This window comes from Amphibalanus amphitrite, unplaced genomic scaffold (genome assembly GCF_019059575.1).
Source record: "Amphibalanus amphitrite isolate SeventyFive unplaced genomic scaffold, NRLGWU_Aamphi_draft 001129F_arrow, whole genome shotgun sequence".
NCBI classification, from domain to species: Eukaryota; Metazoa; Arthropoda; class Thecostraca; order Balanomorpha; family Balanidae; genus Amphibalanus; species Amphibalanus amphitrite.
This window is the reverse complement of record NW_024882623.1, coordinates 50,634-78,596: the sequence shown is the minus strand read 5'-3', so window position 1 is coordinate 78,596 and position 27,963 is coordinate 50,634. Positions and strand designations below refer to the sequence as shown.

Genomic DNA, 27,963 nt, shown 5'->3' with positions numbered 1-27,963 from the left:
AATTTTTAGCGATTCTAGACCACATAAGGCAAAACAAAGACCACCATTGAACTCCCCGTGACGAGCTGCATCGATTCGATACCCATTTTATGCAAAAATATTAACTTTGAAATTTGACCTAATTTGACCTGACCTTGACCTGACCTTGACCTGACCTTGACCAAAACGTGATCTAAGCTGGCCCCAAAGACTGCCTGACCCATATAATCGCATTTGTCATGTAAAATGGACCATAAAACATGTATCACACGACACTTTCATATTGTGACCCCCCCGTGACCTGACCTCTGTGACCTGACCTGGTATCAGTGACCTCAAATAGCAAAATATGTGTTTGAAGAACATTTCCCCATCGATGATTTTCAATTAAATGCATTTTACTCGATTTTACAACGCATTTCTTGAAGTGCCTGTAAACGGTGAAAATTGGACCTTTGACCTGACCTGTGACGTCATCGGTTTGACCTAGGTCAATAAAATTGGGTCACAAGGTAGTTCCCCGTTCGGGCTATCCAACGCCGTTTACCGCTTGTCGCTATGTTGCGTGGTTCTCGAGAGCTTAGGGGGGGGGGCCAAAATGGCCCCCCCCCAACCGGGCGCGTTGCTCGGCAGAGCTCAACGGGGCGCGGGTTAATAGCAGAAGGATTACCTTCTTAGCCTTGTCAAAAACCGGAAAACTTTCATTCGATCCAAATGTTTGGATAAAATCGCGCGTTTTTACAAATGAGAGTTTTGCGTTTTTTAAAGGTTTTACGAGTTTTGCATGACACAACCTGACGCGTTTTACGAGTTTTGCAGTTTTTTGATTTTATGAAGCCACGCGTTTTTCGATTTTTGACAAATCTTCCGCCGTGGAGATGGCACCGTGTAATTTAATGGTACAGATCAACGCCGGATCATGAAAAACTCGCAAAACATCAAAAAAGCGTTAAAACGTCATTTAAAACGCGCAAAACATGTACCGTGGAGAACGACCTTTACACTATGGTAATTCGTTTTTGACCGTGGTCACTTTGCTTACACCAGTTATTACCACACCCCTCAGGCTAATGTATTTGAATAGGCCAGGCATACAGTAAGTCGCTTTGAACAGGTTTGTGAATCCAGTTGCCTACTCTCCGTGCCAATCCTTCATTCATGCAACTGTGCGCTGCTTTCGGAGCGCAATCATTCTTGCTAAGTGTAGGTAACTGCCCGCTCTGATCAACATCTCAACATCTAACCAGAAACTGATATAGGTACGCTTGAGCTAACTATGCGGATTGCAGAACCTGAAAGAAATAGCAATGACTTAAAGCTTTATTTTCGGTAGAAGGGATTCACAGCAAGACTAGTTTGTTATTCCAAACAAGACTAGTGACGAGACAGGTGACGCTCAGATTGCCCGATAGCTTGTTGTGACCAGCTTGGCATGTCGAAGAGCGATAGACCAGAATACATAAACCTCGCACATAGTACGTCTGCAGTGCAACAAGCCAGACAGCAACAACGATGCATGGATGGAGCGAGATTCACAACCAGCATGTAATAATCTTGCAAGCGATCGCGAGGCACTAAGGGTCACCAATAACAGCGCGTTATCATCGGAGGGCGCAGATGCCTGTAAAACTGCCCAAGCACCAGAATACATTGATTACACGTTGAAGAGTGCCACACACAGGCAACAGCTTACAAACTTAGAGCCGTCGCCATACTACGACAATCTGGTATTGGCTACGAAAAGGAAAAACTATCAAAAAAGATCCTAAGAAACAGACCAAGCGGGACAGTACGCCTCCCAAAAACATGTACAAAGACCATGAGTGAGGGGATAGGTCACCCTTCAGCCAGCCACCCGAGTCCACTGCCGGTCCCGGGCACGCTGACGTACGTCCTTGTAAAGCACCGGACACACTGGCGGTCGGTCGCGAAGGACGGCTCTGCTGCGGCTGGAGCTCGCTCAGTTCGCCCCTGTGGCGACCCCTCTCTCACTCCAGCTTATTAGCGGCATCGCTGGCAGTCTCCATCGCTGAAAAAGGCCGCAGGAACAGGGTGTTAACAATACAGGAACCAAGACCTGGTCATGCCCGCTGTTTAATACACTGTGCGCCAGTAATAGCTCGAAGACATTCACGCGTGGACAATGGATCGTGGGCTGGCGATTCCTGACACTCAGTGAGGATACATTCCACCCGGCAATGAGCACAATCCATGAGTGAGTTGAGTGACATTGCTTGATCTGTATTACAATTTCCGAGGAACGGAGGAACAAGCACTATCTGAGAAATCTTACCCCTAAGCGCATGCTAGGCATAAAGCATAGCTATGTTGGCATAAAGCAAGCGCAACAATCTCTACCACGAACCACCGACATCACTGCCTTTATCACAGAAACACACAGGCACCGTGCAAACAGCAACGCCCTATCGGTCCGACCGTATCTTGAGCAAACCACCAAAGCTAGTCAGGCATAAAACCGGCATAAATCCCAACCGCTAGTCCCGAACTACTCCAAGTCAACCCGCACCGAATGTGCGTTAGGGTGACAACAAATTCTGACAAGCAATACTTATCAACGGTAAATTGCTCACCCTTCTGCGCCGACAGGTCGACATACTTCTTGGCCTTTTCACGGATCTCATCGGCAATCTCGTCCAGATCACTCTCATACTTGAGGAAGTGGGGCCTGATGACACGCTTGTAGATGACGGCGCTGCCGTTCCACGAGGCCGGCACGGCGCAGTACATCAGGAACATACACTTGAACAGCCAGTAGAACGGGAACCAGCTGAGCAGGATGTCCGAGAAGAACTCGACGGTGCCGAACACGGCGTACACCACCCAGTAGGTCAGCCACTGGGTGTCGTCCTCCTTGCGCGACGACTCCACGGCCTTGATGGACGCGTAGGCGGGGTACACGAACGCGATGATGTTGCACAGCAGACCGGCGGCGTAGCCGAAGGCCAGGTACAGCGCCAGCAGGGCAACCACGCCTGAGGGCAGAGGCAAGAATGGTGTTGATGATGCCGACGATTCCCTGGAATTCCACGGTCATCGGCGCCCAGATGCAGGGAACGGGTTAATGCAGAAAAGAAGCTGGTGTACTGGGTGTTTCACTAGGTTGTCAAACAGTATCTGATTCTAAAAGCAACCTTGAAAACACAAAGCACCTGACTGTGCATATGGTTTAGCCCTAATTCAATATACCCTGGGTTTAGCTGCAAAAAGTTGGACATTTGTGTTTCGCCCACTCATGCTCTCAGTGCAAACTTATGCGAAGGCAGTAGGATGTGAAAGACGCCAGCCATTTTTGTCATGCAAGGTCATATCTGCAGGATGGATTGCCTGGGTTCATGTACCTAAGACGCTGGAATTCTGCCAGCAAGGTACCTTCTTGGGTTTCAGCTTCCCGGAAGGTGCATCGGTAGCTGTTTCGTGGCTCGGCGCCAACCGCGCCGGACCGGGGGGATGGTGGTGTTTGAACTACCCCTCCCCCTTCTAACTCAGCTCCTGAGCTACGTAGTGACACGCGGTAAACGACATTCAAAAGGGCATTAAAATCACCACAAAAATAAATCAGTCATTTTCGGGTCAGGTAAAAGGTGAGGTCATCAGACTAGAGGTCATCAAAGGCAATCTTATGCCCATTCCAATATTTTTTTCGAAAAACCGACGCATAACTCGGAAACAAATAGAGCTATTTCACCACAGGACATGAACCACTTCAAGAAGTAACATCGGGCCCGAATTCTCTTGACACTTGCCATTGACTTTTCAAAGGTCACCCATTAAACTAAGGACTTTATCTCTGAAAATCAAAACTGGTATTCACAGCATATGACACGTCTTAAGGGTACTTTTGGGCATAGAACATGATGGCGACATTCATTTTATCACGTGAGCACATGTTTGGTTGAAAAAGATTGATTTAAGAAATGTATACAATATAGGTGTTCTATATACTCTGTACAATATACATCATGATCATGAAATAGTCACAAGTAATTGCCAAGTTTCAGTTCAAGATTTTAGAAAATCCAAGATGAGAATGAAAATTGCAGATAGCCATTGACTGTTCATAATATTGGCAGTTTAATGGCATTTACCACACATCTGTACATCTGTTCTGTCACCAGATGCCATGGGGGCTTTTATGTTGATGTGCCACAATTTTGCGCAAGCAATTTGTGCTAAATTTTGACACAATCTGTACCTATCTAAAACCAGGGTAATTAGTGCCAAAACTTGGTTCTTATCATCCAAGGATTATTGGAATGGCGATTGGACCTCAAACAACAGGACCACAGACAACTGGACCTCCAAAAGTCTGATTGGAAGTAAGGACTAAGGTTTGTCACAAATCAGCCTGAACTTTTAACACTAATTGTCAAAATGTTGGCACAAAATCAATTGTGGCAAATTTCAGCACATGAGCCCCATGGCGTCGAAAGTAGTGTATGGATTTTTCCTGTCTGGCATGAGTCAATCCAGGGACAGGTGAGTACTCAATTTAAATGTAGACTGTAGGTAAGGAGAGAGAGCTAGCTAAGGTTGGATCTTGTCATCTTGTCCCAAAATATCTTTAACTCGTCCACCAGACGCCGTTGAAAACAGGGTGCCGGAGGGCAAATTAGCCACGTGACATTTGGAACTACTCCCCCTTTGTGGGCCTTCTACATGCTAAATGTCACGTGTGAATTTCACGAACCTTGATCAAATTGCCCCAGGCGCCCTGTTTTCACCGTCGTCCCATCCACCTGTGCAAAAATTTCTTCAATTATCCTTGTGTCAAAATTTTGACTCACTGACTCATGCCAGGTACCTAATGGGCTGAAATTTTGGCACAATCTGCCTGTTACGCCGGACATGTGGACAATACCTGTTCTTCTCCAGTCTGAATTAATCGCACCAAAAAAATGACATTTTTACTAACACTGAAGATACACCATATGATACACGACACGAGAATTTATTAGGTACAGAATCTTTATTACCGACGTAGAAGAGGAGACATGGGCCCTGTTTCACCGGTGATAGCAGCACGCCGATTTTACGACTTGTCAAATTGGGTTTCCATGGAGAAATCAACAGGCCCATTGCTCCAACACTACCACAAGTGTGACGTCAGCTCGCGCAATTTGATAGCAGCGTGGTAGCAGCAGCCCGTGAAACACCGCCATGGTCACCGTATACCAGATGCTCCACGGCGGCATCGACGTACCTCCGGAGATGTTTCTACGCAAGTCTGACTCAGCTAGGACACGGGGACATCAATGGAAGCTGTGCAAAACTAGCGTGAAGACCACCATCCGCAAGAGCGTGTTCAGCTCCCGAGCAGTCAATGACTGGAACTCTCTCCCGCCACAAGTTGTGTCTGCCACAACAGTCAACGAGTTCAAGACACTACTTGACAAGCACTGGAGAGGCATCATGTTCGACACTCCCTACCCTTAAGAGCCTAGATACTCCCAAACCTTGAGCTCGATGAGAACGGGATCTCCAGGCCAAGTAGCCTTTTTTCCCGACTACCAACAAGGTAAGGTAAGGTAAGGCAAGGAGAACATTTACAGCTTCCCCAATCAGTAGGCGGAACTATGGTCAAGCGTACCCATTTTCGGGAACGCATTTTCGTTCCCATGTTTGGGAACGATAAACCCAAATATGGGAACGCCATGTAGGCATTATTTAAAACAAGAAGAAGAACCGTTAAATGACGTCCAAAAAATATAAAACGATCGTGAACCGCCTGATATTTGTCTCAATATTGTTGGGAAAGAGTTTGATATTGTAAGGCCCATCGTAGTTTCAAACCGTTCCCCTATTTCTAAAGCAGTCCATCATCCGGGCCGCGAGCCCAAATTTGGGAACGCTCTCGTACACTGGCGCTGTAAGCGTTCCTTATTATGGGAACGGCGTACCCAAAATTGGGTATGATTTCACCGACGCCTTTCAGGGGCTCTTTTCATTAACAAGCATCACGTCCAACGCCGCAAATTATTGTTAAAGGGACCCTCCCACCTTCAAAAAAGTTTATGAATTGGCATGAAAGTGATGTCGCTCGGTTCAGAAAGAGCGAAAACGAATATCTACCAAATTTCACCGAAAAATGTTCACTGGTTTTCAAGATATTAGACTTTTACTTTTGTTTACTTTTTTTGGGATCTCCGCTGTTTCTAGCGACTTTATTTTAGAAGTGCGGCGTTTGCGGCAGATGTTGCGCGCAAATATCATATACCACCGCGTGCTACAAGACGTTTTAGTCAAACATTTAAAAATCGTTAGATATTTGCGCTGACGTCACACATTCAGAGGGGTATTCCTAAGCATTAGCCCCTCTGAATCAAAATGCTGCAATTTTGAAATTCAATATTTCCGATTTAAGGCATTTCTCGATGTTGTGAGTGCCGAAACCGGTAATTGTGAGCCAGGGACCCCATTTTGGCTATCTCAACTCAAATCTAATGTTAAGGTGGGATGGTCCCTTTAACGCAACAATCATCAGATGACCTTTCCGGCAAGACCGTCGCATGTTTCGCCCGGTCTTCTGCGCTTTTATTCCCGTCGATCTCGCAGCGGGCACGCCCCCCTCTGCAGGATTACGTAATTCATAACGCTCAGCGATGTTCAACAAGGTCTTCCATACCTATATCCACCGTCCGCGCCGAGGGTGGAGACATGTCAAGCACCTGTCTGTTTATCACCGATAGTTGACGAGCACAGGGAAGTATCCAAATATGGGAACGCTGAATATGTTACACCCTCAAAACACCTAGTCCCATGGAAAATCTAGTTTTTTCCTTTCTTAATGAGTGTAAGTGGCAAAAGGCCTGGTAGGATGGGCACGAGGAATGATCGAAATCAGCATAAAAATTATGAATAAGCCACACAGAGCGACCTATATAAGAGAAATTCCCCCAAAACGATCATGCTTAGAAACACGGAAGGCAAAAACCACGCTCATGACTCACCTCATAAAACAACGCTAAACAGCTAGCATCCAAATAAAATATGTCTTTCCGGGCTGATGAAATACAGCTGAATAAGTTTAAACCACTGAAACTGAGTTTACAACAGTAGTTCGGTAAAATCACTGACGTTCCACGCGGTCGTGCGCCCCGACACCAAAAGTCAACAATATTACCTCGGGACTGTCCGCGCGTTCGCTTGCAATGTCAGCATCTGGTGTCGCTAGTATGAAACTTCATAACCAGGCGAAAATTATTATACTTGACCTCAAAATGTAAAAACGCTTCATTTTCCTTTAAATTGCATGTTAAATGTAGTATAACCCATGTTTTCACCATTCCGTCATTTCAAAAAATCATTAAAAATATCATTCGACGGTCAATTTCCTTGTTCAACGGTCAGATTAAAGATAATTTTATAGAGATTTAGTAGATACTTAAATTAGCCTGCACTTTTTTGAGACGTGATGCACTAATGAGTTTTAGTGGGCGAACGGCCGAAAAATTACCTTCCGTTCTCATAAATGGGAACTTTCCTACGTTCCTATACGTTCCTTATTCCTATATATATTCGTTATATTGTATATATATATATATATATATATATATATATATATATATATATATATATATATATATATATATATATATATATATATATATATATATATTATATATATATATATATATATATATATATATATATATATATATATATATATATCTCTAGAACACCAGTAGAACAGAAGGCCCAGTAGAACACTGGCTTGAACAACACAAACACAAACCCACTCACAAACACCTGAAGGAGAACACTGAGATCATCGCCACTGTCAACGACCACCATCGACTGTTCATACACGAGGCGATATACATCACCAGACACAAACCACCACTCAACATACAAAAGTACACAAACATCTCTCTGGCACTCTGGGGAGTGTAGAGATGATATGTGTCACGCCTGAATTGTATGTAGGAAACTGTGTGGAATGTCATGTAGATGGAAAGTGATTCAAATGGTGCGTGAGTGCTTCATGAAACATGCACGTTTGTAGTATGTGTGTACGATCATCGATCAATGTAAATAGTTGACTGTCGTATTTGCGCCAGCTTAGTGAAAGTGTTATGATTATGCCGTCACATGTTTTTGTTGCATAGCTATTTTCCTAAACGACGAATGAGAAGTAGCATATCCCGACGGACCCTGTTGATTTTGTACTCAGTCTTGAAAATGATTGTTTGAGAATACAATCGAAACGCGTCGACAAAATGAAAAACTTTAATGAATATAACTGAAACATTAAACTCGCTACCTGAAACAATCAAGAAAACATTCAACCAAGCCCAAAAACTCAACAAAAAACTATCAAAAGCGAAAGCTGCCTTGCTGTTTAATGACATCTGCCTCAAAGAAAATATCTTGCCCAAATACACCAATGTAATATATATATATATATATATATATATATATATATATATATATATATATATATATATATATATATATATATATATATATATATATATATATATATATATATATATATATATATATATATATATATATATATATATATATATATATATTAGTGTAAGCTGGAAGCAGATTATTCTTATGGCAATGCTCATTAAATGATAACGCAGCTTTTCCGTTTATAAGCTTACGGTTTATGGACTCTAGTGCTCTTATAGCTTTCTTATTGCTTTCAACATGTTCAAAAAGGATATTACCCAAGCTCATAATGGTTAACAAAAGTATTATTTCCATTAAATTGACCTTATAGTTCGACGCGTTTCGTATATTCCCTATACATTTTCAAGAACAAAGGTCATGTCACACATTTCGGTCAAGTCAGTTCGTTTGAATTAATCCACCGCGAGATAGTCGCTCGTGATAAATTGCAAAAGACATTTCTGAAGAAACTTGATATGCTGTTAGGAAATGAATTAAACGAGTTACATCAACATTAACGAATTGCAGATCTATCCATCCAGGTAAGCGCAGCTTTCTAGTGGGCGACACGTGACCTAGGTCAGGCGCCGACCCTCATACAACTGCAGGGTTCCTCGGGCGTTTATCTGCCGATTGATGGCTGGGTCCTTTTCCCTGATCATGATGGCCTCGAGAGCCGCCAGTCGTCGCCAGTCCGATGCTCTCGCCAGAATGGAGGTGTTGTCCACGATTTCCCGTCTGGTCAGTAGGGTTTGGTCATAGACCTCTGTATACATGGACTGGACACAGAAAATCCGGCCATGACCACAACGGCCCTAAAAGTAAATGCTTATAACTCGAGAGTCAGTTCACCTACGACATTCATTTTTTCACCGCCGCATAGCCCCATTCATTGACAATGATGGGGATCATCCGCCGAACCGATGCGGTGTAACGGGGGAGCACCAGCACGTGACGCGTGAGAGATGTTTATGAAAATGGCGTGACAGTATCTCGGGAACGGCTGGACCGAATGAGTCCAGATTTGGCACACAGCTAGGTATAACACACCTGCCAATAACGCATGTCCCAATTTTGAGGTGCCGATGCACGTGCGCACGTGCACACCCCTTTTTTGTATCTCAGAAACTACTCGTCCGATTTCGCTCAAATTTTGTATACAGGCAACAGCCTAACAACCATTGCTGGTTCACACCTCAAGCAAGGGGTGCGGCTGCACGTGCACACGTGCACACCCCTTGTTCTTATCTTGGAAACTAGCCACCCGATTTAGCTGAAATTTTGCATATACCCAAGTGTCTTATAACCATTGCTGGTGTTCGTCTCAATGTTGAGGTGCCGCTGCACGTGCGCACGTGCGCACCCCTCCATTATATCTCGGAAATAAACAGTCCCATTTTGTTGAAACTTTGAATACAATCATGGTCCCCACAACTACCGCTTATTCACACCTGAATAGTTGATATCATAACTAACAATAACAACAAACAACTTAAAACTGTTGATCGTGTAATCCAGCAGATTCTGATCGTTGTAATTGTATGCGGATAAATATCCGGTAGTTGGTGAGCAATTGAGCTAATTTCCTATACTGTTGTATTCTAGGATACTTGTTCTAAAAAACAGTATTAACAGAAGAAACGTTAAATCGGTTTTATTGCTCTGAAAGGGGATAAAAGTGCAACGCTCATGACGGACCGTCTTAAATGAATTCGTCTTAATGACGGCGACGGAAAAGAGCACGTGACTTTCTGTAAAGTATCATTAGCATTATTCCCAGACCTACGTGTTTTGTCATAAAATAGGCATACAACTGGGATTGTATATTTAAGTTTCACTTTTAAGTGTTTCATATTGAGGACTTATCATTAGTTTCGGTTGAATAATTGGTGTCGGTGTGCATACAAACTGATACGTTATGAGATGTCACAAGTAGAAGGTTATTTGTTGAACAATTGTTCGTTTTTTAGCTGCATTTTGAAGAAGACCATTTACCTACAAGATCCCACGGGAAGAGCAAGCAAACGTTTCTGATTGACGCATCGTTACATCTATACACTGTGGTTCCATCCAAGGCCGTATAAGTTAGGTAAGATCGTCCGGGCTCGCTAATGTTACAAATCTGCAACACTACGGTGACGTCACCGGCGCATACGCTCCCTGGCTCCATCCTGACCCTGATGCGGCGGCTGGAATCGCTGCTAATCGAAAAATTACTTGTGCAATAGCGCTTTTAAATGACTTTAAAAAGGGGGAAAATATGATAACAAAATAATTATGAGAATCCCCTGTCCCGACTTGGATCGTACGACCCCGCCACCTAGCGGACAACGCCGTAATTAGGGTTGAGTTGGCGATCTCCAGGTGGCTCGTCACTCGTCAGCTGTCAGCCGCAGGCAGGCGAGGGCCGGCAGGCGCTTAAGTTATGTTAACGCCAGGTCATGCTCAGGAAAATGCGACATGCTTCATAACGGTCATTTATCTCGAAAAAGATGCGGTGCCCTGTGGTGCTATGGCCCACATGACTCGGGACCCGTGAGGCCCCTGTAGTCACCAGCAGCTCCCAAGGCTGCTACGGACGCGATACCGCAGATACGTACTCCGAAAATTGCTAGACAAAGGACTGCGATGGAGCCTGGAGGAATGCATTGCAAGGACTATGTTTTGGTTTATGTTCCTGTGCGTAATCGCGGGGCTATCGGTGTTAGGGTCCCGGGGGCCAAAGCCATGCGGGCAACTGGGGTGTATCTGGATGGTGAATGGTGATGATATCGTGTTTTTGTTCGGCCACATGGGCACAATAACGAAAGCATTGATTCACTCCGTCCGAAAGCCTAGGTACCGAACCAATTAAGAACCACCAACAGATGTATTCCATGACAGGAAACAAAACGACCCCAACACTGCTCGCGCATGTCTATCCAATATCCATCCAGTGAGGGAGCACATGTGGTCCGTGTCCCCGCACACACGGGCACACAGACGATGGGTAACGCAACCACGAGTCGGCACAACGCAATCACGAATGGTTAACGCAACCACGAGTCGGCACAACGCAATCACGAATGGTTAACGCAACCACGAGTCGGCACAACGCAATCACGAATGGTTAACGCAACCACGAATGGTTAACGCAACCACGGGTCGGCACAACGCAATCACGAATGGTTAACGCAACCACGAATGGTTAACGCAACCACGAGTCAGCACAACGCAATCACGAATGGTTAACGCAACCATGAATGGTTCACGCAACCACGAGTCGGCACAACGCAATCACGAATGGTTAACGCAACCACGAGTCGGCACAAGGAGCAAGAGGCCAAGCCGGCAGCTCGCGTGATCACGCCCTGGGTCCGCGCCTCAGCCGGGGTAGGCTCACCGTGCCATCGCCGAACTGGATGACCATCGTGGAAGAGTTCGAGGTCATCTTCCGGTTGATGATGGGTGCTACCGTCGACGGTCAGTCCGGTATCGTGCAGAGGCTGCTGGCGGCACTCCAGGTAAAGCGTCCATCTCTGGACGCCAGGATCGCGAGGAAGCTGGTGACGACGCGGGTCCACCTTCGGATCCGCTCACTAAACCAGCGCCAGGACGAAGTCGTAAGCACAAGTGATCCGCTCCTCGCGTAGGCCGGCCTGGCTCCCAGTGATGGTGCGCCGGGAGCTGCTCGCTGCCCGGCTGAACTGTCTGACAGCCTCAGAAGACAGAAAGTGACGGCGCTCTCCACACTGGCGAGTGATGCCGGGGTAAAGATGTCGGCACTGGACGCCGCCGGCAGACGCAGTGCGTTCTCCACCTGATTCAGCTGCTTCCTGCCGATTTACCTGAAACAAAGTCAAGTGAAATCAATGATCCTTCTTACCTAAGTGGTGGCCTGAGCTCTGCAATACGTGGACGTATCAATGGCCACAAAATCTATCTAATTAAGGTGCTGTTTAAATAAAGATAGAATTAATAGTGAATAGTGATTGTTGAAATGGCGACGGTCGGTGAGCTTAAACTAATGTTAAGTGGGAAACCCCAAAATTTAGTGTGTACAGTCTGTCTTAAAAGTACCGCGCAAAGTGGCGGTGGATCCATCAAGCCTTACCGAAGAAAGGCCTGCTTTAATTTAAAAGTCACCGAACCAATTGACCTGAGGAATGGACGAGAATATCAATTGCTTCGATGACTCAAATTAAGCAGGCCCTCCCTCGGTCAGGCTTGATGGATCCACCGTCACTTTGCGCGGTACTTTTAAGACAGACTGTACAATATCTTAGCGCGAGCACCACTTATCGTAACAACACTGCTCGCTGGGAGCACTACTAAACGATTGGTCTAGCGGAAAGGAGGGTCGGTAGACACTTCAACTATTCTGACTCTCCGGAATTTTACTGATTACCAAAGTCAAGATATAGCATGCAATCCGTCCTGTTTAACGCCAACTCCGATTTCGACTATTTGTCCAATTGAACTGGGCGCAATAAATAGACACATTCAAGTGCAAAACAAAAATAGGAGAGATAATGCAGACATTACACTCATAGAGCTGGTTACAATGGCTTGATTACCATGACGATTGAAGACGATTGAATGATAGCGATAAAAATGTCGAGCAAGTCGAAAAGAAATAAATGCAGCTCACCACTCCGGACGTGCTGGCGGACTTGCTTGGCGGCGCGTCTCTCGGCTGCGACTTCGTCCTGGCGCTGGTTTAGTGAGCGGATCCGAAGGTGGACCCGCGTCGTCACCAGCTTCCTCGCGATCCTGGCGTCCAGAGATGGACGCTTTACCTGGAGTGCCGCCAGCAGCCTCTGCACGATACCGGACTGACCGTCGACGGTATCACCCATCATCAACCGGAAGATGACCTCGAACTCTTCCACGATGGTCATCCAGTTCGGCGATGGCACGGTGAGCCTACCCCGGCTGAGGGCGCGGACCCAGCTGGATGGGACTGAGCTGGGCGGAGCTTGGTCTGTAGTCTGTCCCAGCCCAGCATCCAGGTGGCGGCACTTGGCCGCGACGAAGCCAGCGACAAACGCAAGGGCCTCCCGTTCCAGGCGCTCGTCTCCAGCTGTCGCAGATTCCGACTGGAGAGGCGTGACCTCTTCGTGAGATGAAGATGGAGGAGCGGCTACTGCCTGGTAGGCTCCTTCTGCTTCGTTGTCCTCACGTGCCGCCAGTTCTTGGTCCGGCTCTTCAAACTGGAAAAGTTGAGAACTGTCAAAGCTGGAAATGGATGCAATGATAGTACGAATGCCAAATCAGCTATATTTGGCAGTTGGCACTGCATGCCTAGACATTGCCGTTTTTTGTATGCCTGCACGATTATGCATAAAATGAGAATCTCTACTATAAACTTAAAATATTACTTTAAAGCAGTGCTTAATAATAAGATAGAATCATATGATCCTCTATTTGCAAAATTTCATACGTTCCAAGGGCGTGGAGGATAGTAGACATGTAGCAATTCAGGCAGTGCCCCCAGCTGGTAGGTCTAAGTACCTGAATGAGCAGGCCCTCCAGGGCCTCGTTGGAGACGCACGGGAGCTGCTGCGGTGCGCGGCTCGTCGACATTAAGTCGCTGGGTTCCAGCTGCAGTACTGCTCGACCGCTGGAAGCAGCCACCTGTGGAGCCGGCGCCATTAGCAGCACTTTCAGGCGGGAGCGCACTTCTACCGCGTTGGGCGTGGTATTCGCTCCACCCAGGCTCCGGATCTGCGAAAAGCAGTTCTCTAAGCAATCTTGGTTCAGGTGGCTGGTCAGGACAAACTGCAGCTCGGGCACAGTACGATGGAGCTCTTCGTACAGCCCACGGAGAGATACTGTGGTTCGTAGCATTCCCTGCTGGAACGGCAGCATGCTCCGATGACCGTTGGGGTGCTTTGCAGACGTTTTACGAGTGTCGGAGATCAGAGACGTCATCTTGTCCAGGGCCCGGTCCTGGACCGCTTTGATTTCAGCAGTCCTCCCATAGGCGGACCGCTCGATTGTGGCGTCGAACTGACTCCGGCTGTTCAAAACGTCAAACCACGCATTGGCCGTCAAGACAGCCTCGGCCTGTGGTTGGCGGCGCGGCAGCAGCTCCTTGATGGCGGTGCCCACCGTGTGCGAAAAGAGCTGCGTGGCCAGCCGGACCCGCTGGCTCACCTGACCGGTGCCCTGCAAAACAATGTTGACAACATATTATTGCATTTTCACGTTACAAGCAATAATATGTGCTATAAGGTCGTGTTAGTGGAAAGGGAAAACGTGGGTGTTGTGCGTCGTGTTGGTTCGCACCAGCAAAGTTTATTTTTCACTGATCGTACCACCTCACTTATTTAAAATTTAACAATAAAAAATGCGGTGAGGCTGCTAAGAGGCTGCTGGCGGAACTCCAGGTGAAGCGTCAATCTATGCAGTACTTCTGCGAGCAAATGCATGTTTTCACTGATCGTTCCACCTTCCAACCAACCAACCAACCAACCAACCAAACAAACAAACAAACAAACAAACAAACAAACAAAAGCAAAGCGGCGAATACTACATCAGTTTTGCCACAGAGGAGTCAAAACACATAGCTGCACAGGGCCGCTGTCTGAAGCAGCTAAGTTGGCGGTAATGTTCGGTAGTCACAGCGTTCCCTAAAGCAGTTCTTAAATGCTATATTAAAAGCTCGACAATGTGTCAAAGAAACCACGTTTAGCCCGCAGCAAGACACCAGCTGAGCGACAAACGAAGGAGCGAGACAGCCTGCACGTCGTAAAGCACGAAGCGAGACATCCAAATGACAGTGCAGGGTGGTGGCCAGTGCAGGGCACCCTCTAGCCGGTCCACTCTGGTAGTTGCAAAACGGTTGGAAGATCTCTGATGAGATCTAGAAGCTTAAAAACATCGATCGAAATAGCATTTACCTCGTCTGAAACGTCTGAAAATACTTACCTGAACATGAAGGTTCGTCAACTTGTGGGCGACCCGCAGCTCGGCACGATCCAGCTCGAGCAGCTCCAGGAAGGTACCTCGACCCAGCAGTGCTCGACCGCCGCGACCATCGGGTATCAGGAGTCCTCCGTCGTCCGCGACCGTGTGCACCCGCATCAGTTTGATCAGGTGCGGGGCGTCGGCGAACACCCACACCCTCCTTGGATAAAAGGAATGGACGGGACAAGCAGGATTAGGATCAGGAAAGCTCCTCCAAACGTTATTGGGAAGTTGCCTTTACCATCACACTCATGGAGAGGGTAGGGGGAGTGTCAAACGGATCTCTCCCTCGTTTTTTTCACGAATAGCTGGCTCAAAAAGCGGTTAAAATAAAAAAGTTAATGAAATGGCATGAAAGTGATGTCGCTCGGTTCAGAAAGAGCCAAAACGAATATCTACCAAATTTCATCGAAAAATATTCACCGGTTTTCAAGACATTGGACTTTTACGTTTGTTTACTTTTTGGGATCTCCGCTGTTCCTAGTGACTTTATTTGAAAGTGCGGCACTTGTTGCGCGCAAAGCAGCGTATACCATCGCGTGCTACCAAATGTTTTAGTAAAAGATTTGAAATCTTTAGATCTGCGCTGACGTCACACATTCAGAGGGAGCATTCTAATGCATTAGCCCCTCTGAATCCAAGTGCTGCAACTTTGAAATTAGATATTTTCGATTTGAGGCATTGCTCGATCTTGTGAGTGCTCAAACCGGTAAGTGCAAGCCAGGGACCCCATTTTGGCTATCTCAACTCAAAACTAATGTTAGAGTGGGATCAGGGATGGTCACTTTAACCGGGTCACGGGCAGCAGGCTCACTTTGTATGCAATACGTGTGAGGATTAAGATTACTGTGAGGCTGGATCTGTGGGAATCGGGGACAAGGCCATGCCGCGAAAACATAATTTATGATTCATAAATTCATAGGATGATTTTACTACGCCACTGCACTTGCTTGAAACCTGTTAAGATATTGAAAAGCATCAAATGATCAGTCAGGTATCTGGGATCAATCGACAAAATGGCAATGAAATCATACATACAAAGATAACAATTTTAAGATCCTTATGAACAAGATTCATTTATGTTTTATACTGATGCGGACACACACGTTAACGACAAGGGTGTCCATGAATATGTCTGAAAGTTGCCTCCAACAACACTTATCTCAATGCTGTATGGTTCAGTGGGGGTGGTGGAGCGAAACACATCGGTCACCGACAGCATTAAATGGCTTATTGATCACGAAGCTACTACATTTTCATGCATCATAAAAATAATTTTCGTAATAAACTACGACAATTGTAACTGTTTAACATTGTTATTGCAGTACAAGCCAAAATTGATTCTGGATCTACAGAGGAGATTCAAGTTGGCACTAATGAAATACCTGGTATCGTCCACGGGGTTGATGATCCACGTCCGGTCGGCGCAGATGCCGGAGGAGCGCCACATCCCCTCGTTTGCTCCGCCCATGTCGCTGACGACCGCTGTCACCCTCAGACCCAGCGACTCCAGCACGGAGATGACGCTGTTCAGCTTCTGATTAGTCATAGGAGAGTCGATCTCGTAGAATAGTGGCTGCTTCCATGCAGCACAGAGTCCACGAACCATCAGAAGCTGCAGTTTAGATCCTTGAAGGATTTGATCGGCTGATGCGTCGTAGCAGTATCGGCTGCTCAGTGCCATCTCGTCGAAGGACACTACACATAGACGCTCCAAGGCGCCCATACCTTGGACTGCTGCCCTCAGTACGGCGAGAGCTGCCTCTATTACTCCGGGCGTCACGCGGAAGCCGCGGATCCAGCGAGACAGGGTCGCAGCGGAAGGAAGAGGCAGGTGCATCACTTGTTGCACATACTCGTAGGCCTTTCGGCTCCTGCACCGCAGTCCAAGTGCCCGAGAGATGTCCTCTGCTGTCCACTGCACTCTGTGACCCGACTGGACAGTCGAGACCTGCTTTTCCGTGACGACTCCCAATCTGAGCAGTTTCTGGAGCTTGTGCGCCTTCCGCTCAGCCACTCGCAGCTTCCGCAGAAGCATCTGTCTCTCTTGCCGCCACTGCCGCTTCTGTTTCTCCATGCGCAGCTTCAAACGCCGATTTTGCTGGCTCAACTTCTGCACTTCCTCCAGGGGAGACAGATACTGGACCTCGCCAGCCGGCAAATCCGTAGCTGCAGGAGACCACTCCATCTGGTTCGAAGCATCCAGTGAGATAGATCTGTGGGAAGGAAATAGAGCATTAGTATTTTCTTGCATCTGAAATAAAAAAAAAATGAACAGCGCGCTTCATTTTCAGGGTGAATTATCATCACGGTTAAGCTGAAAATTAATAATTGACCCAGCAGGCGGTGGGCCTCCGGGCCACCTTACGAGCGGGGGTGGGACTTTTTTGCCTCCCCCATATCTCCGAAACTACTGGATGGATCTGCAAAATCAAACAGCGTGCTTTAGCCCTGTCTAATTTTTCGGGGGAAATCCAATTTTATTGACCTTGGGGTTACCGATGATGTCACAGGTCAGGTCAAAAATAAAATGTTCAATAAAAATAAACTGTTCACGGGTCTTCTTGGGAATGCAATATAACATCAAGTAAAATGCATTTAATCGAAAATCAGCGATAGGGCGCCAGTTTCCTAGTGCATATATTGCTATGAGAGGTCACTGATAATACCACCTCAGGTCACAGGTCAGGTCACCAAGAGTCAAAACAATATGAACTCAATTTTACTATGGCCATGTAAGAAAATGCCCCCCGGCCCCACTCCCCCTGCCTGGAAGGTTAAGGAATAGTCTTCTTCAGAGTAATGTAAAGCAATAGAATAAATATAAGTTCAGAGTTGCACAACTGTGAGCTAATGTCAGCTAGCGTCAGCTAACGTGAACATTACGTCAGCTCGCGCAATTTGATAGCCGCGTGCTGCTATCACCGGTGAAACAGGGCCCAGGTTTAGAGCCTTGCCCACAGTTTCCACTCAAGTGATTCAGAGGTAAGCTTAGTCTGAGTCTGATTGCAACATCATTCTCAAAGCTAGCATCTGAGTGTATTCAGTCTCTATCAAAACTACTGATTGCTGGAACCCTTGGCCCTGTTTCACCGGTGATAGCAGCACGCTACCTACTATCAAATTGCACGAGCTGACGTAATGTGATGAGGTCACACTAATGACGTTTCGTGCAATCCGTGAGCTTCGTTTGGACCAGAGTTGCTGTCTCGTTGAATTGCGTTTGATACATTTGTTTGATCGCATGGCCGTGAAGATGCTAGCAGCAATATTTGATGACATCACACAGATTGACTGAGTCATGCTTTGTTGATGTTTCCATGGAAACCCAATTTGACACGTGTAATAGCAGCGTGCTGCTATCACTGGTGAAACAGGGCCCTTGTATTGACAGTTCAAGCACCTAACAAAGAAAATATCAAATTCAATTATCTCCTCACCTTGATCTATCACTCAGAGATGAGGACGCTCCCTCAGTGTTGATGATGTCCTGCGCAAGGGACTTCATCTGTCGGCGATCACTCCTTGAAGCCCGAGTGCTTTGTTGCGCCGGTCTGTGAAAACACCATTTACATCAACATTCAAATAGGGCACAACTTCAGTGAGCTGCTTTGAGCATTGGTGACTGATGCACAGATTATATTGATATGCAAAATGTTTCAAGTATCATGCAAATATGTCGGTAGCGGTACCTAACTTGGTACCTACCTGCTTACTAGCAACCTAATTTACAAATTAATGTGTCATGGTACATATCTGACAAGCGCACACAGTCACAGTGCAAATCCAAAAGCAAATATAAATTTGTTACAATTTCCATCACAATAAGAAAGATTCGAATTAGTACATTACCAACTGAATAGTTGGCATTCATATCAAATCCATTAAAATGAAATACATACCCCGAAGACCCAGCACTGCGCAGATTCTGTGTTGGAACCGCATCAGTCTTCAGACATGGGCTCACACCTGGCATCAGGGATGCTTTCACAAGGTAGGAAGGATCATAATCTGAATCAAGAAAGTGGTCTGAGCAAATCCTTGCCTGCAACACATTTATAGGATCCTGCCTCGAACATCTATGCACCCAGGTCGCACATGTGGCTGGATCCTTCGGGAACCGAAAAAACGATTTTGTGCAGAACTTGCCAGTCCTTCGGTAACTTCGGCATGTAGCCACCGCACAGTACGACATCCTGAATCAAGTCCTGAATCATTCAATCAATTTAAGTTTCAATGGTTTCAAACAATCAACTCGAGGGTACAACCAAGGTACAACACAAGCAAGAAACAGGAAATGAACTTGTTTACAACCGTGAGTCCGTGACCCTCAAAATCGAATTCAAGGCCAAATTTGCGGGGAAGGCCAGCTGAGAAGTGTCCGGTCCGCTGACGTCACGGGTAATGTTAAAGATCCGGGTGCCCGGCAAATAGGAAAGCTCGGGATGACAGCCCCCTGGTTCCATCCACCCTTAGCCAGATCCTTTCAAGCGTGAGTAATGCTTTATAACTTGCTTCATTGTTATTTGTCTTTGCTGCTTTTTCTCTGGTATGTTTGCTCGCCAAAGTCGGTGTTCAATAAACCAGATTAGTTACTGCACTGCCTGCCATGGTTGGAAGTAGAGTTGCAAAGTTTTCCCAATGGGCTGCTACCGGCACCGCCCCGCCCCACAAACATTTTCTGGGATACCGGCATGCTACCACGCCCCAAGCAAAAAACCGCCAAATTACCGGCATACTAACAAACCTGCATTCTTGATTCTGGCCCTTACCCCTACATGAGATGCCACATTTTGGCAATTTCAGTAACCGCCCCACCCAGCAGCCACCCATTGTCCAACTTATTACAATTCAATAGCCAAGTGTCCAAAGTTTGAGTCATATGCTGATAATTTTTTTTTTTGGTGCAAAATAAAAAATACCGGCATGCTACCGGCAAGACATGCCAGATACCACGAAAAAATCTGCGGTAGTGAAAAATTACCGGTATGCCGGTAGTGCGGTAGGGAGATTTTGCAACTCTAGTTGGAAGGCATGCTCGCAGACAAGATAATTAATGTCATCGAATTCGAATCAATCTATTTGTGAGTGTCATTGATCAAACTGTAAAATAGCAATCTTGACGCATTTACATTCATTATTACTTTTAAGTCGTTTGCCTCTCAATGCAGGTGTGCTTGTAGGACGTAGGTTAATATCAAGTATCACTGTGTAAAGGCAGTTTTGCAATACATAAATCTATCAGAAACCTTACTTTGACAAACACATTTACTTGTTCTTGTCATGCTATAGTAATGACTTTGTGGACCATGCTTGGCGAGGGCCGCTTGTTCTTAAAAGTAAAAGATTACCGTCAAGCACACATTATCCGACCTATAAAGTGTGACCGACATACTTTTTTCTCTATTTCTTTCAGTGACGCCACTTACAGAGATAGTCAACGAGCCGCCAACGAACAATGCCCCAGGGATAGCACATCATCGAAATGCCAACTCCAGGAGCAACAGCAGTCGCCGACATGATGTAGGAGGGAAAATTGATCAGCAGTGTTCGGTGCTTGCTGAAGAGTACAGTGACCTTAAGCACTATTTGGCACAGTGAGGCTGATACAGCCTTTGCTCCCGGGTGTAGCCCACGATGCAGCTCCACAGGCTGACCTGATGTGGAGAATCATTGCCTACAGCGTCGTTCATCAGGATGCGTGGACGGAACACTGGAGCACGCAGCCGCTGTCCTAACGATCCCGCTCTCCGCCATCTGGCTGCTCCAGCGGTAGCTGTGTGCGACTGTCAGCTGACCGCTGCATAGCCCCGCACAGGCCGTAGTAGCAGGGATCGAGCCGGCTCCGGTCGCCGCCCAGCAAACTATCCTGCCGGCCAAGGTCCTCACCGAGTTGTACGGCGCACGCTCTCTAAAAGAGTGGCCCATTTGGGAGACTGATAGAAAAGGAGCGACAAGATCGGCCGCAGTGCCCGGTAGGCCGGCGAGGCCGAGTCGCTCCGCCGATCGAGCAACTGCTGACGCCTTTGAGTCGAGGCAGCTCCTGGCTGAAGGCGCTGCGGCCCAAGTGTAGCGCCTGACGGCTGACGGCAGCACAATACAGCTGCCATGGGCCCCAGCCCACTGTGGACTCGCCGACAACCAGAGGGCGGACGCCCTGGCCAAGGAAGCGGTCGGGCTGTCCCAGCAGATGACCCCGGTTGACGTCCGCCACCCTCACGCAGGTCGTTGCGCGGTCCACCAAGAAGAGGTGGCAGGCGGACTGGCCGGCTGGCTGGCATCGCACCGTCATCATGGGGGACCGCGCCCCCGCCCCGGGACGAGCCGCCACCAGGTAGGAGGCTGTTGATATCCGCCAGCTCCGGTCGGGTCACTGGAGACGATCAGAACAGTAACTCCAACGGATTGGACGAAGATCAACGACCGAGTGCGCCCAATGCGAAGACAAAGAGTGTCCAGCGGGCCGCTGCCTGGTCTGCGGTGAACCAGCGGACACCCCGGCGCACGTGCTGCTGGAGTGTCCGTGCTTGTACATACGTCCCCGGCTCCGTGCGCTGGGAAACATAATCGGCGCGACCCACGACATCCAATGCGACGATGTGGTGGCGGCCTTGGCCACCGGCTACATGGCCCACAAGGGCCGTGTATCGGCTAAACGCTACCGCGTGTACTTTTCTGTCATCATTTTGACGAACACCCAGACCGCACAAGGGTCACTGCATGATGATCCAGTTTAGCAACCAAGAGCTCAGTAGCCGTCAGCGCCATATGAATGGAATGCCATCCCACTCCATCCTTCTTCTCATTTTCATCCTACCGCCACCGGTGGTGGAAGACTATGACATGCACCAGCACTTATCCGCGGACATCCAACAGCTCTGCGTAAGCCATTACATTGTTGTGCATAGCCACTGTTGGGCTCTTGCTATTATTACAGCGGATTTCAAGGAACCTTTTCGAGAAGTGCAATAAGTGCTCGACCATTGGCGGGTCGGTGAGCCGTGTGACGCGGGAAAGCATATACTCTCTAGCACATCTTTTTCGAGTGCCCTGTCTTCATGGGTGACTGGGGGAAAACGGCACCTCTTTCACCCGAACAAGTACCCAACAGCTCTTCCCGGGATTGGGCGGTTCAACAGTGAGCCAGTTTTCTCGAAAAAAAATCACAGCTAACTGATAAAGCGTCCGCAAGTGAATCCTGCATTGTTGTTAGTTCTGTTGTTTGCTTTGCTGTTTGTCATGTAAAAATGCTACATCGTGCAGCTGACCAATGAGTGGGTACCCACTGGTTTATGAGCTGGATGTTTTTTCGGTGCTGAAGAACTATCAGCTATGTATAAGTGTGCTCAGTCTGATCTGCAATACATATGTTTTACAATGCATGTGCTTTTACTGCCAATTAACTTCATCTTTATACAGAAGTTCAGTCCCGTTCGAAAGCAAATTTCTAGGATACCAGGTGTATGAGTCGCTAGTGGTTAAGCTATGGAGTACATTGCTGCGTAGAAGATCTCAGCAAAACGGAACTGCTAGTTTCCGAGCTATCAATTAGGGGCGCGCGCGTGGCGCGTGCGCACGTGCAGCGGCACTTCGAGCTTGTGACGAGAATCAGAAACAGTTAGCTTTGCTCTTGGGGAGATATAGACAAAATTCCAGCTTAATCGGGCGGATACTTTCCAGGATATAAACAAGGGGTGTGCACGTGCGCACGTGCAGCCGCACCTGATAATGCAGAAGTTCAGTCCCGTTGGGAAATAAGTTTCTAAGATACGCAAATGTATAAGTCGCCAGTGGTTATGGAGTACATTGCTGCGTAGAAGATCTCAGCAAAACAAAACGGAACCGCTAGTTTCCGAGCCACGAATTGGGGTGCGCGCGTGGCGCGTGCGCACGTGCAGCGGCAATTCAAGCTTGCGATGAGTATCAGGAACGTTTAGCTTGGCTCTTAGGGAGGCAGATACAAAGTTTCAGCTAAATCGGGCGGCTAGTTTCCAAGATAAGAACAAGGGGTGTGCACGTGCGCACGTGCAGCCGCACCCCTTGCTTGAGGTGTGAACCAGCAATGGTTGTTAGGCTGTTGCCTGTATACAAAATTTGAGCGAAATCGGACGAGCAGTTTCTGAGATACAAAAAAGGGGTGTGCACGTGCGCACGTGCATCGGCACCTCAAAATTGGGACATGCGTTATTGGCAGGTGTGTTATACCTAGCTGTGTGCCAAATCTGGACTCATTGGGGCCAGCCGTTCCCGAGATACTGTCACGCCATTTTCATAAACATCTCTCACGCGCCACGTGCTGGTGCTCCCCCGTTACACCGCATCGGTTCGGCGGATGATCCCCATCATTTTCAATGAATGGGGCTATGCGGCGGTGAAAAAATGAATGTCGTAGGTGAACTGACTCTCGAGTTATAAGCATTTACTTTTAGGGCCGTTGTGGTCATGGCCGGATTTTCTGTGTCCAGTCCATGTATACAGAGGTCTATGGTTTGGTGTTCAGTCTGGGTGTGTTGCTGCGGTCCTCCGCTCTGAAGGTGCATAGTTAGGCGCCGGGACAGAGTCGTGGTGGTGAGGCCGATATAGCCACTTGAAGGGAGGAGCGCACAGTCTCCTTTGTTGCATTTGAAGTGGTATACCAGGTTGCTCTGTTTTAGGGGTGACTTGTCATTGGCCATGTTGTTCTTCATGATGAGTGATGTCGTTGTGGGACTCTGATAGTAGATGGAGATTTTGATGCGGTCTTCTGGATGAACGGGCTTGCAGTTGCGCCGTATGATGTTCTTGAGCGCCGACTCTTCTGCTCGATAGCCGCTGGTCATCTGGCTCTTGTAGTAGAGGCTGATGACGTTGCCTTCATTTGATGTTGTCTGTGATCCTTTGTTGATGTGGTTGTTGACGATAGATTGTATTTGTTGGTCGATGGTGGTCAAGTCATAGTCATTATTGACCAGGACCTGCTTTATCCGCTGCAGCTCTTGGTGGACCAGTGGCCAGCTGGAACAGTGCCTGAGGGCTCGGTGGACATACGCCCTCACCACGCCGTCCTTGTAGCGCTGAGGGCACTCGCTTCCACCGTTCAGGCATCTCTCGTTGTCCGTCGGCTTGCGGTAGACACTGGTGGTGAAGTTGCCACTCGCAGCATCGATGGACACATCAAGGAAGCTGATCTTATTGGCTACACTCTCCTCAACAGTGAAGCTGAGGCCGGAGACCTCCTCCAGTCGTGCCTTCAGTCGCTGCAGTGATGACATGTCACTGACTTCCACCAGGATGTCATCGACATATCGGCAGTACAGGTTTGGTTTTACACGGCTTTCACTGAGGACTTCGTTCTCAACTGCCGACATGAACGCCTGGGCGAATAGCACGCCGAGCGGCGAGCCCATGGCGATGCCGTCCTTCTGGTAATAGAGTTGACCTTGCGGGCAGCGGAACGGCGCCTTAGTGGTGCAGAGGCGGAGCATAGCACGCATGACTGGCTCTGGGATGTCGGGTGCTGGCAGATCGACACTGTTGTACAGGTAGTTGGAGATGATGTTGATCGTGCGCTCCACCGGGACGTTGGTGAAGAGGCTGCAGACATCAAGTGATGCTAGAGTTCCGTGTCTGGTCCTGTTTTTGAGCAAATCGATGAACTCAGCAGATGGACCCCAGACCCCAGACTGAAACGAGCTGCTACAGAGCTACGCAACAATGACTCTATTGTTGTTAGGAGGGCGGACAAGTCCCAGATGTTTGTAATATTGGACTCCACGGACTACCACAAGAAAACAACAGATATCTTAAGCGACCAGAGCAAGTTTCAAAAGATATCCAGGAACCCTGTAGACCAATTGAAGAGGAGCGCAAACGACCTGATCAGTGCTTCAAATAAGGCGAGCAAAACTTTCAAATTCGACAAGATAACGGGCGAATATCAGCCGGGGTATTTCTACGGCAACGTAAAGACCCACAAGCAGGGAAATCCCCTTCGGCCTATAATATCGCAGATACCTCTTCCTACATACAAACTCGCCAAGGAGCTGAACAAGATCATCAGCCCATTCATCCCTGCCACGTACTCGCTCAAATCATCTGCTGAGTTCATCGATTTGCTCAAAAACAGGACCAGACACGGAACTCTAGCATCACTTGATGTCTGCAGCCTCTTCACCAACGTCCCGGTGGAGCGCACGATCAACATCATCTCCAACTACCTGTACAACAGTGTCGATCTGCCAGCACCCGACATCCCAGAGCCAGTCATGCGTGCTATGCTCCGCCTCTGCACCACTAAGGCGCCGTTCCGCTGCCCGCAAGGTCAACTCTATTACCAGAAGGACGGCATCGCCATGGGCTCGCCGCTCGGCGTGCTATTCGCCCAGGCGTTCATGTCGGCAGTTGAGAACGAAGTCCTCAGTGAAAGCCGTGTAAAACCAAACCTGTACTGCCGATATGTCGATGACATCCTGGTGGAAGTCAGTGACATGTCATCACTGCAGCGACTGAAGGCACGACTGGAGGAGGTCTCCGGCCTCAGCTTCACTGTTGAGGAGAGTGTAGCCAATAAGATCAGCTTCCTTGATGTGTCCATCGATGCTGCGAGTGGCAACTTCACCACCAGTGTCTACCGCAAGCCGACGGACAACGAGAGATGCCTGAACGGTGGAAGCGAGTGCCCTCAGCGCTACAAGGACGGCGTGGTGAGGGCGTATGTCCACCGAGCCCTCAGGCACTGTTCCAGCTGGCCACTGGTCCACCAAGAGCTGCAGCGGATAAAGCAGGTCCTGGTCAATAATGACTATGACTTGACCACCATCGACCAACAAATACAATCTATCGTCAACAACCACATCAACAAAGGATCACAGACAACATCAAATGAAGGCAACGTCATCAGCCTCTACTACAAGAGCCAGATGACCAGCGGCTATCGAGCAGAAGAGTCGGCGCTCAAGAACATCATACGGCGCAACTGCAAGCCCGTTCATCCAGAAGACCGCATCAAAATCTCCATCTACTATCAGAGTCCCACAACGACATCACTCATCATGAAGAACAACATGGCCAATGACAAGTCACCCCTAAAACAGAGCAACCTGGTATACCACTTCAAATGCAACAAAGGAGACTGTGCGCTCCTCCCTTCAAGTGGCTATATCGGCCTCACCACCACGACTCTGTCCCGGCGCCTAACTATGCACCTTCAGAGCGGAGGACCGCAGCAACACACCCAGACTGAACACCAAACCCTACTGACCAGACGGGAAATCGTGGACAACACCTCCATTCTGGCGAGAGCATCGGACTGGCGACGACTGGCGGCTCTCGAGGCCATCATGATCAGGGAAAAGGACCCAGCCATCAATCGGCAGATAAACGCCCGAGGAACCCTGCAGTTGTATGAGGGTCGGCGCCTGACCTAGGTCACGTGTCGCCCACTAGAAAGCTGCGCTTACCTGGATGGATAGATCTGCAATTCGTTAATGTTGATGTAACTCGTTTAATTCATTTCCTAACAGCATATCAAGTTTCTTCAGAAATGTCTTTTGCAATTTATCACGAGCGACTATCTCGCGGTGGATTAATTCAAACGAACTGACTTGACCGAAATGTGTGACATGACCTTTGTTCTTGAAAATGTATAGGGAATATACGAAACGCGTCGAACTATAAGGTCAATTTAATGGAAATAATACTTTTGTTAACCATTATGAGCTTGGGTAATATCCTTTTTGAACATGTTGAAAGCAATAAGAAAGCTATAAGAGCACTAGAGTCCATAAACCGTAAGCTTATAAACGGAAAAGCTGCGTTATCATTTAATGAGCATTGCCATATATATATATATATATATTATATATATATATATATATATATATATATATATATATTAAATATATATATTATATATATTATATATATATTATATATATTCGTTCCTATACGTTCCTATATTTGGGTACTCATGACCATAGTTCCACCTACTGCAATGCAATGGCCTTACCGAGGAAGATATAAAGGCGCTGGACACCGGTCTTCTTCTCAGCAAGTTCAAGATATTCTGTAAATTTGTTCCTTTTATTAAGAAACTTTTCCAGTTCAGCCTTGTAGTGTTCAAACTTCGCAGCCATCTCTAACCTTTTTGGGTACAAAGTGCCTTGTTAAAATAAAAGTGGTCGCAAATCCTCACGATTCTCACCCAAGTCCCAAAACCTCTTCTTGCTGAATGCTGTTGTTTCTGTTTGGGATTTGTTCAAGGATTTGTTTCGGTAGAGATGTGTCTTCGAGACCGAAGGCGGTAAAAATTAAACTAATGACGTCAAAAATCCGGCGATTTGCATTGAAGACCAAAATAATTTATGAAATATTTTATCTATCCTCTCCTATTCAGTATTTGATGGTTTCTCAAACATTTTATGAAAACAATTAGGTCTTTCAGAGGAAAAAATTAACGATGCTACTTAATTCTTTTGACGTAATATTCTATATTCGCAACACAATGAAGCTTAAATTTTCGGATGGTCTCAAAGACGCCAAATATGTCGAGAATAGCGTTGATACCATACACAAGCCAGTGACACCATATCATAAATACCTTCAAACATATCCCCGGTGCCCTCCCCGTTCCGC

General features: G+C 47.3%; 1 protein-coding gene across 1 annotated transcript; it reads right to left on the bottom strand.

Annotated features, from left to right (window-relative positions):
• Nucleotides 1-1,285: 1,285 nt before the first annotated feature.
• Nucleotides 1,286-27,561, bottom strand: LOC122370391 (receptor expression-enhancing protein 5-like). Its single transcript, XM_043345944.1, has 3 exons — nt 27,338-27,561; nt 2,571-2,972; nt 1,286-2,008 (listed from the first exon to the last, which is right to left on the bottom strand). Exons 1-3 carry the CDS (start codon nt 27,462-27,464, stop codon nt 1,968-1,970), a joined length of 570 nt encoding a protein of 189 aa, XP_043201879.1. The 5' UTR covers nt 27,465-27,561; the 3' UTR covers nt 1,286-1,967.
• Nucleotides 27,562-27,963: the final 402 nt, after the last annotated feature.